This window comes from Emydura macquarii, unplaced genomic scaffold (genome assembly GCF_026122565.2).
Source record: "Emydura macquarii macquarii isolate MOO-44397 ecotype Brisbane River unplaced genomic scaffold, CSIRO-AGI_Emac_v2 contig_3128, whole genome shotgun sequence".
Taxonomy (NCBI): Eukaryota; Metazoa; Chordata; order Testudines; family Chelidae; genus Emydura; species Emydura macquarii.
The window spans coordinates 6,482,581-6,493,146 of NW_027133265.1; the positions used below are offsets into that span (position 1 = coordinate 6,482,581).

General features: G+C 39.6%; 1 protein-coding gene across 1 annotated transcript; it reads right to left on the reverse strand.

Moving 5' to 3' along the window:
- Positions 1-1,192: 1,192 nt before the first annotated feature.
- Positions 1,193-8,410, reverse strand: CHRNA9 (cholinergic receptor nicotinic alpha 9 subunit). Its single transcript, XM_067531159.1, has 5 exons — positions 8,285-8,410; positions 6,651-6,796; positions 5,691-5,845; positions 3,722-4,254; positions 1,193-1,761 (listed from the first exon to the last, which is right to left on the reverse strand). Exons 1-5 carry the CDS (start codon positions 8,352-8,354, stop codon positions 1,193-1,195), a joined length of 1,473 nt encoding a protein of 490 aa, XP_067387260.1. The 5' UTR covers positions 8,355-8,410.
- Between the last annotated feature and the right edge of the window lie 2,156 nt (positions 8,411-10,566).

Genomic DNA, 10,566 nt, shown 5'->3' on the forward strand with positions numbered 1-10,566 from the left:
AGCAACCCAATGATCACATTGTGCTAGGTATTGCATAAACAAATGCCAAAGACAGACCAACCCAATCCCAAAGAGCTTACAATCTAGGTATCAAAACAGGATGCAACAAGTGGGCAAGACAGATAAATGAGGCAGAGATGGGCAGGAGGATGAAGTAACAGAATGAGCAGAATTGACCAGAGAGTGGAAGTCACAACTCCCTGCATTAGCAGTATTAGGGTTGTACTTAAGGGTTCCAAACAGGATCGCACACACTCCTTGTGCCTTGCACTGTACAAATACAGGGGAAGATGGAGTCAAGGAGGAAGGGAAACCGTGTCAAAGGCAGCAGAAAGATCAAAGAGAATGATAGGGAAGGGAGCCAGAGACTTAGCAAGGAAAGAGTCCTAGAAATCATGGTGAGCACAGTTTTGATGACATAAAAAGTAAATACTGGAAGAGGTCAGGCAGGAATTAGCTGGAAGGAAATCAAGAATTGAGAGAGGAAAATGGAGATGGGACAGCAGTTAGAAGCAGGTGGAAAACATGGTTGTAGGGACATGAACATGTTTGAACACTCATGAGAAGAAGCTGGAAGAAAAGGATGAGGCAAAATGAAGTGAAAGAGGGAGGAAGAGATAGCAGCGGCCAGTCAGGGATGATCTTCGGTGGACTGTCAAACAGTCACATTTAGAGAAATAAATGTTTTTCATCTAGCATACAGCAAATTGGCCAAAATGCAAGCCACAGATTAAATATAGCCCTTGGAATTCTATGATCTTTAATATGGAGGTGCCTCCCATTTGGGCCACTGCTTCTAGGATACAATGCTCCTTCTTGAGCCAACACAAGGTCATAGCCTGTTTTAAACAAAACAGAACACAGCATACTTGTCCAGCACTCTTATGGGGTGCACTTTCATATTGCAGATAAGGGTATTTTCAACCATTCAGTTTAAAGTAAGTTAAACTCAACCCTTAACTCCTGGCAAGCTGCTAATATGACCCTTAGCTGAGCAAAGTTGGGAAGCTTCTGATCTGATGGAATCATTGACATGATGACTCCCATTACCGCAATCTCTCAAATCATTTTGTTTTTACAGAATTAAAGATATAAAAATCTCAAATACATCCCTCAGAAACAAAGTACCTTCAAGGCAAACTAGCTAAACATTCCTTCATACATAAAAATAAATACACTCTAAAATCTGCAGTTAAATTGCTTTGCCAATAATCAATAAGCTCATGAAAAAGACCATAATAAAAAAAATCCACATGAAGAATCTGTCCATCACTTTTGCTACCTTTTTCCATTCAATTCCTTTAGCACGGTTTGCTTTGTGGTCTCTAATGCAATTAGCAATGTATTCAATATTCTTTATCAGCATTTTGTAACAGGAGCAGCAGTTAACAGCATCCTTAGCATTTTCACCCTGAACTGCATGACTATTATTTAAATGTCCATTCCGCTTCTTCTTTAACTCAGTGTCATTGTTTCTATTCCTGGAAAGTTGACTGCTCACTCCCTCGTACTTGACCTGCTTTTTCTGATACTTAAAGTCCTTTCTTAGTTCACGCTCTTGCTCCTTCACTCTTTGTGGACTTGTGCAATTTTCACCCACATCATAAACAAAAAAGATCTTTGACATGTAGTCCAAAATAATCACCCTGGCCCATTGTGGAACAGGTTGGGCTTCTGCTCCGCAGTGATGAATATTCATTATAATGATGGTCAGTGCAGTGGATGCTGTGATCATTGTCATAGTTGCTATGTAATATTTGCCTGTAATGTAAAATAGGGAAATTTATAATCACCCTCTGCAGAAAGGGAAAAAAACCCCACAACATTAAGCTAAATGTGACTGAGAAGCTGTCAACAGAGGTCAGAATACTGGAATCATCCTAATGCTCATAAGTCATGGTTGCATTGGATTTGCCTCTAAATATGGAGTTTAAGTCCATTCAAACAAATAAAACCTCCCACTGATCATGACCAAAATTATACCATTTCAAAAAAATAATCACCTATTTATCAGTCTTACTCCCAAATGCCCCCATTTAAAAAAGCAACCATGTTAAAAGTCTTTTTTTTTTTTTTAAGTTCAGTCAACCTCACATTTTTAGGATTCCTACAAAACTTACATCAACACTGAAACGCTTCACATTTGTTATACCACTTCCTGGTACATAAATTAATTTGGAAAAGAACACAAAAACTACCAAATAAGTGATATTAAATTGCCGTAACTGTTGATCTTTACCACAGAAGAAGATGGAAAATGTAACCTTCACTATGGGCTTCCAGATATATGAGGAACTGGGAATGTCTGCAGCTGGGCAGAACAAGTGGGGGAAAAGGGGAATGCAGAGGCTGCAGGAAGCAAAAAAGGTGGGGGGTTGGGAGGGGAAGTTGAGGGGCAGCTGAGCTGGGCAGGAGAAGGCACATACACGCTTACTTACTTCCTTTTCCCAACAAATCAGCAATGGCTCACCCAGGGAAGGGGTTAGGAGGAGTCCTGGTCTTGCAAGACAGAGCAAGTTGTGCTGCAGGTCTATAGCTTCTCAAACCAGGCCACCTAGGAACCAGCTAGTAGATGAGACCTGCTCCCTGGGATAGCCGGCTGCATGCTACATGGGAAGCAAGGAACTTGTAGCATAAGGAAAGTCTTCTACAGCACATCTGGCTCTGGATTGTATTAAAAGGGCTTTCTCCCACTCTCTAGGAAAGCCACAGAAGATTCATCAGGTGGGCCAGGCAAGACTAGTGCTTCCCCCTGCTTTCTTCTCCTGTACAACTTAGCTGCTCTTCAGCTCCCTCTTCTGCTCCAGTTAATTGTACCCAACTCCTCAAGTAACTTCTGCCCTTAGTTCAAATTCCCCACAGCCAGATCCTGCTCCCTGGAATAGGGGGCTACCTGTGGGATTTAAGCCAGGATGAGAGTCGGGAAGGGAAGTGAGCCAGTAGAGTTCCTTCTATGGGCCTGGGAGGAGAGAAAATGCCACCCCCCAATATGCCCTGACCTCTCCAATGCCCAGTCATAGCAAAGGGGCTGTTAAACAGCTCAGCTGTGCAGAAAGTCATAGGGAGGCACTAATGCTTGTCTGGCTTTTCTACCTGGTGGAGCTGCTATGGTCCGCAGCATCAGGTTTTGTGGCATCAAGGATTCATCTCTGGTGAGCCATAGCAGGTCTAACAAGTGCAGATGGTATGGAAGACTTAGTGCTCACCCCTTCTCTGTCACAACTCAGCTCCTCTTCCCCACAACTCCCCTTCTGGCATAGACCTGCTCCCTATCCAAGTCACATGATTCTCACCTCCGTAAACTCCCTTTGCTCTCATCCAATTTTCAAGACATCACACTTCAACCAAATGAATCACTACACCTGGAGCACCCTGTGGTCTCCGAGCCAATTACATAACCCATTGGAGCTTGTGAATCTCACATGATGACGACATCTTGAAGGGTCTGACTAGACCCTTAATTTTCCTTCATTAACATTTTAGCCCAGTTCTTAGCACACCCATTTTTTATTATTAGTTTATCCCAATGCACCACAAAATAATCTTTTCACAAAACGTCAAACATGTATGGAATTTGTATAAATATATTGAAGTATTACACAAAGTTTTAGAAACTTTGCATCACAATACTGATCTTTCCAGATTTCATTAGTGATATGTCGTCGCCCTGACACTATACAACCACTATTTATAAAATGTGATAAAAGTCTGAAATACGCACCTATCAAGGGCACATTTTCAGAAGGAGGCATGCTCTCTGCAACCATTAGCTGAAATACAGTCAGAGCAAGCAGAACTGTAACACCAAGTGACACCTTTTCCCCAGAGTCTGCAGGAAGGTAGAATCCCAGTGGGGCCAGGAAAGAGATCAAAACACAAGGGAGCAGCAGGTTAAATATATAGAAGGAAGACCTCCTTTTCAAGATCAGCGTGAAAGTAACATCTGGATATGGGTCAGAGCAGCAGCCGTATGTGATTACATTTTTAACAGCTGGCATACCATGAATCTCCCACTCCACATCTTCTACAAAGTCAGATAGGTCTCCACTGTCCAAGGCATTGATTATGTCTACCTGATTACCATTGTAGGTCCACGAACCGAAGGTAAGGTTACATTGCTGATTATCAAAGGGAAAATAAGAAACATCCACAACACATGAGCTCTTTGTTATAGCTGGTGCATCCCAAGTAATTTTTCCATCATATCTCAATACCACATTTGTATTAACTGGTTCTGAAAAGTCATCATCAGCCCTAAAAAGACAAAATGATAACAGTAAATGAATTAGAACATGAAATATATCAGAAAATCAGATTATTAAACATACCACTGAATTCACGTAATTTACTTAATACTGTAATGAACTGGTTGTTATATATGGCCACTATGGATTGGCTATTAAACAGACTCAGGTGTGTGTGTCATACACCCAACATGCTAACATATAACTGAAATTCTCCTTCGCTCAAGCAGTAAGGGCCTCTGCTTTTTGGAGCATGGGGATTTGAGTACTATTCCTGATGCAATTGTAAAGTTCCATGTGTAGCATTAATGACAAACTTGAAATCCTAGTTGACCATGGATTTGTTACAATATTTAGGCTATCACAAACTAAAGTTAAGAAGAAAGTCAGTCTTGATGTTAAGGCAGGGTCAGATCAGATTTCATAGTCTCTCAGACCTCTGTCCGGTGCTACTGCTATCCCAACAAACCTGCTTCTGCCTTAGAAGTATCCCATATGCGGAGCCCCTGTGCCCTTTGTGTCACGTGCAAGACAAAGATGTGTCTTTTTTGTCTCATGGATCATAAACACTTGGAGCTACATTTTACACTTGGAGGTGTCCCATTAAATGTTCCTTGCAGCGCTGAAAGCCTAACCACAGTATCACTGTGCTAGTAAAACTGACTGTTCTAGTTTTACTAATAATCCTAACTCCAAAAATTGAATTCATAATACAGGTAAGGACATATTCTCCAGAGGTTTCTTTTCCCTTGTTTTCCTTTCTAGTAGGAGGTATTTGAACCCAAGCTCTTCAGTAATGTCCCTTTAATGTAAACGCTTGATCAAAAGTTTTAAACAGATTTTGAAAGACAGCTTCTCCTTACAAAACATTACAACTTTTTTTCTAAAGCAGTAACAAAGGGTACTTTTTCCACACCAGTCAATCATCTGGAAGCTCCCTTGGCACAGCACTGCAGAATTGTTACCTATTGTATCTGGGTTCTTAATTCAGCTGCAACTGAAGGGTAGACAAGACTACATGCATATGCTCAAAATCAATCTGCTATGGACAGAGAAAGCTTTTGAGGTGACCTCCAAACCACTGCTCCAAAATTTCACATAAGTCATGTTTTCTCAGCATAGCCTCTGAATAGGTATTAAAAAAATAAATTTAAGTGAAACCATATACACTTTATGCAGAGACCAGATTATAGTATTAGGTCTCAAGGCCCCTATTTATAGCATTATATTAACACAGAAATTGACATAACAGTTCAGATCAATCGTCTGTGTAGTCTAACATCTTATTGCCAGCTCCAGGCACTCCAAAGGAAGGTGCAATAAACCTGGAAGTGGATGGAGTAACTCACCCATAGGGAAATTTCTGCATATATGTTCATTTATAAAAGAAAAATACGAAAGCTAATTTTGTAGTTGAACTAAAACTGCCCCTCCAATTATACTTACTTGTTATACAGGACAATGTCTGGTCTCCAGACCAGATTGCTAGGAATCCTGATAGAATCCAACCCATCATATTCATCTTTGTCCCACTTGAGATATGCATCGTACCAACTTTGTCGAATCCATAAATAAGCTGTCAAAATTTGGTTTCTTTCATCCTGTAAGGAGTTACTATATACATAAACATTTCTAATCAATGACTTAACAAAAAACTCACTTGGTTTCAGGGAATGTTTTATAAACATAATGTGTTTCTTCTAAGACTTACTATACTGCAAGAAGTCTAATGCCAGTTCAGAGGTACCAAATATGACAATTCCCATTGACTTCTCTAAAAGCAGTGCAGGATCAGGCCTTCAGTTTGGTATGCACCCATGTTAATGTTTATAATTATTTTAAATTGTAATTCAAAAACTATGAGAAATTTTCTTCACTCTTTGCAGACACATCCTCCTTCACCTTCAAAGTGAATCTGAATTTTCAAACCAGTTTTCCAAGAAAAAATTGCATGGGGACAAAAATAGGGCATTTTAATGGAAGCTGGATACAATATTAGCTGTGAAGAACTACTACTCCTGCAAAACAACAGGTAAACGAAAGAGAAAAATAAGATTTTTTTTTTTTTTTGCATCAGTGTAATGGGACAAAACAAATGTTTTGATGCTGAAATAAACAGTATCTAATTGTCATTACAAAAGAAGTCTAACCACCACCATCTGTAGGTAGTTATATAATTTGGGTCATTATGGTGTAATGAATGAGTATATATATTAGGAACAGAACATAAATTTAATGTTTCCTCAAAAGTTTGATCACTTTATGCAGGAAAAGGCAAATTGTTCTCACATCTCCAAGTGAAACATGACGTTTTAAATTCTGAAACCCATGAAGTTTTAAAAGCTTTCACATTGTAGGTTTGGGGGTTTGCACATCTCTAAAATATGGAATTGTCTTGTTACTCACCATATCTTTAATTTGGGACAATGTGATCTGAAGGGTGACATTCAGTGCTTTATCTGTGTCTTCCACTGGTCTCAGAGCATTTGAATAGCCTCCAAACAGTTCATTGAATAACATTTGAGCATATTTTCCTTGTGCCGATTCCACACCTACACCAAATAGAATATCAAATATATCATATTAAGTATTGTGCAATATCAGAAGGCATATTGTCCCCAAGGCTCCAAATAGCATTTGTTACTGTTAGAATACATGCTGCCATCCAGGTGGTATTATACACATACTGTACTATATCATATTTAATATAGTAGAGTATATGTAGTATATCTGATGAGACCCATGCAAAGAAAGTAATTAAGTTGTAGAAACTAAATGGATATTATAGAACAATATTTCACATGGTTTTTATATAACACTGTACTAATATAGACCTTTCAATCCACAGAGTCACCGTATTTTTCATAGGAGGACAAATATCATTATCCCTATTTTACTGGTAGAGGAAAATAAGGCCCAGATTTTTAAAAAGGTATTTAGGACTGGCATTGCAATACTGAGCACAGCTGATTTAGGAGCCTAAATATTATTTTCAAAATGGATTTATGCTTTTAGGTGGCTAAATCCCATTGACTGTCAATGGGGTTTAGACTCCTAAGAGCCTAAATCCTTTTAGGCACCTAAATCTCATTTTCAAAATCAGTTAGGCATTGCAACGCTGAGTGCATCAATGCCTAAATACCTTTTAAATTCTGGACCGAAGCGATTTGCTTAAACAGCCACTCAGCTGTTGAGAATAGAAACCAGGTCTGACTTGTAGCCCTCTACCCTACCAAGTGGCTTGCGCTGTCTCCCTTCATATAAATATTACTCTCTCTGAGAGATTGTTGAATACTATCTATATAATTTACTCTTTTATTGCACTCATCTTTGAATAAGTAATTAGATGATTTTGTTCATTATTTGGCCCATGGATAGAGGTGGTTGAATAATCAGTGAATACATGCATTGAAGAAATTATTCAATGAATTTTTGCAATTATTTTCCAAAGGATACAGTATATGTGAAAAAGATATTTTTCTGTTATCTATCCAGCTCCACAGATAATCCACAGAAATATTTTCTTTAAAACCCATAGGTTTACGGATTGCTTTGTGCTCTAAAGTTTCTGTGTTGTACTGTATTATCTTTAGATGGAGTCATAGATTTCAAAAAGCAAAGGACAAGGATGTTAACATTTGTCTGACCTATGCCAATTCATATCCATGCAACTACGCAGCAAGTATTTCAGAGTACTTCACTCTTCAGCCATTTAGCTGTTCAATGATTAGTACTGCATTTTAGGACTAACTACAGTTCAAACACCAGCTTCACCGGGAAAAAAAGAAATCATAGCAAAGGAAACTATTTAAACAGTATTTAGATTCAATAGTATGTGATCAGAAAATAGTTATACCTCTGCAGTGTTATTCAGCAAGTGAGATAACTTGAAACAGTTAAGAGGATCCATTGCTGCCTAAACTGCATTTTTGGTGCACTCAGAACTGTGAAGTCAGTCGATGCAAAAAGAATGATCCATCAGGTCACAGGTGTATAAAGCAAGACTTAGGCTACACACTGGTGGTGGAAAGTGCTCTCACCTTGAAATATCACTGTGATGAAAACCAACCAAACGGAGAAGCAGCAGAAGGGCAGGCGCTCTCTCTTCATTTTGAATCCTGAACTCTGCTCCTCCAGGAACTCAAAGATAGCATTGGAAGGTGAAAACAAGGAGACAAATTAGTTGGAAAGGCAATGGAGACATGGATATGCAGCTGGTAAAAGTTCTGTCCTCAGCGGCAGCCAGTGTCCTTTTTCCTCAGCTAGGTCCTGCTGCACACCCCACTCTGCGCTGGTAACCTGAGAGCTGCCCGCTCTGCTGCTCAGTGAGAAGCCAGACAGATGGGATATCAAGAGGAAACACCTCATGCAAAACTCATTCTCTCTCCTGGTTCTTTTTACTATTAGTGCATCAGTAGAAAATCAGTATATGAAGAATAGTCCATTCATAGTCCCTCACTCTGGGCTGGATTATGTCACCCTTATGTCAGCAGCTCAATCTGCATAGGTCCACTGAATTCAGTAAAGTTTCTGGCAGAGTAAGTCACTACTCAATGTGAGGAACTGGGCAGAATTTGGCCCTGTAAGTATAGACTGTTTTTCCAGGACAATGCAACCTGAATTTGCTGGAGGCCTTAGTGATATGAAACCTTACAAAAGGGAAACAGACTTTGGTATTTGTTTCCCAAATGATTGTTAAGTAAGTCTCATATGGGTATGGGAGCCTGAGGTTTAAAGTACTACAAGAGTTTGAGCAAGATTTCTCATTCTTGCTCTCTTCCAGTTCCAGCGACTGTAACAAATGCCCACTGTTACTCATGTGTTTATGTTCCTTATTGTTAGCCAAAGAAACTCGCTTCTCTCTGTTACCAAACTGTAGTCTTGGAGGGGTAGCTGTATTAATCTGTATACAGCAAAAACAACGAGAGTCCTGTAGAACTTTAAAGACTAACAAATTTAATTTCTGCAGGCATAAGCTTTCATGGGCTGTAACCCACTTAGTCAGATGTAGTCTGTTGGCATCATAAGTACCTTTTGACTTATAGGGCCATTATCTGCTTCCACTTCCCTCTCTCCTTTCCATACAGATGAATCCAGTTCAAAAGAAGAAAATCACCAGGGTTCAACAAGGGGCACTAGATCATCTTTGCCAACATTTTAAATTAGGCAGTGAAAAATATATATCCAGTTGAAACTGCAAGAGGAAATGTAGATAAATAGAATGAAATTACCAATAACAGAATTTAAACCAGGACACATCTGGCTTGTGCAGTAAGATTAAATACTACTCTCACCAGTTCAACACTCATCGGTTCTTTCTAGTGAAAGTGAATTGATATTCCAAACAAAAAATGCTTTCCTTTTAGTAATAATTTTGGTACCATGTGGCTAGTATATGTGCTTACGTGGCTACGTACACCCGTGAGATTTGTGAGATTTAACAACTAAACAAGTAATTTCAGTGAAAGTATCTGTAATGAGATCTGTCACGTGTTGAATTCCCAAAAGGGAAAAAAAGTTAGAAGTAGTTTAGAAATATAAGGTGGCCCTTCAGTAGTATGTAATATGTTGTCTTTTCTTTAGGAAGCACGGGCACACAATGTTAAAGGAGACAATACTGAAAAAAGTTATTGGATATGTTCAGGTCAATGAGAACTCCAGAGATAACATTAGTCTGTAGTCAGTTTGTCATTATGCTGAAGTAGACACTAGTGATGTGTCCTACTCTGTGGGGAGCTTGTTTCTGATCAGCTTGGAGAAGTTGGGGGGCTGGGTTGGGGTTTGAAGGTCAGAAGAGGGAGTCAGGAAAGATTTTTCAGGATGAGGTCCCCATAGAGCGTGGATTGTAGTTTGATGATATCCCAAATGGGTTCCAGTGTGGGTGACAACTACAGGTGCGTGATCAGAGGGGGGTTTATTTCTGCATTGAAGTAGGCTCTCTCAGGGTATCTGAGTGGCCCCTTCCATGATGTCATTTACTTCACTGGTGGAGTGTCCTTGTTCAGTGAAGGCGGTTTTGAATGTGAAGGTGTGTATCATTCTTCACACTTTCCTCAGAGCATATTCTGTGGTATCTGAGTGCCTGGCTGTAGATTACAGGATTTCTTGGTATGTTAGGGGTGGTTACTGGATCTGTGAAGGTAGGTGTGGTGATGGGTGGGGTTTCTGTATACGTTTGTCTGTTGGGTTCCATTGTTGAAGCTGACTGTGGTATCCAGGAAGCTGGTGCTGGTGTGTTCAAGAGAGTTTCATAGACAGGTGGGGGTTGCTGAAATTATGTTGGAAATCTATGAGGGAGTTTAATATCATCTGTCCAGAGGAT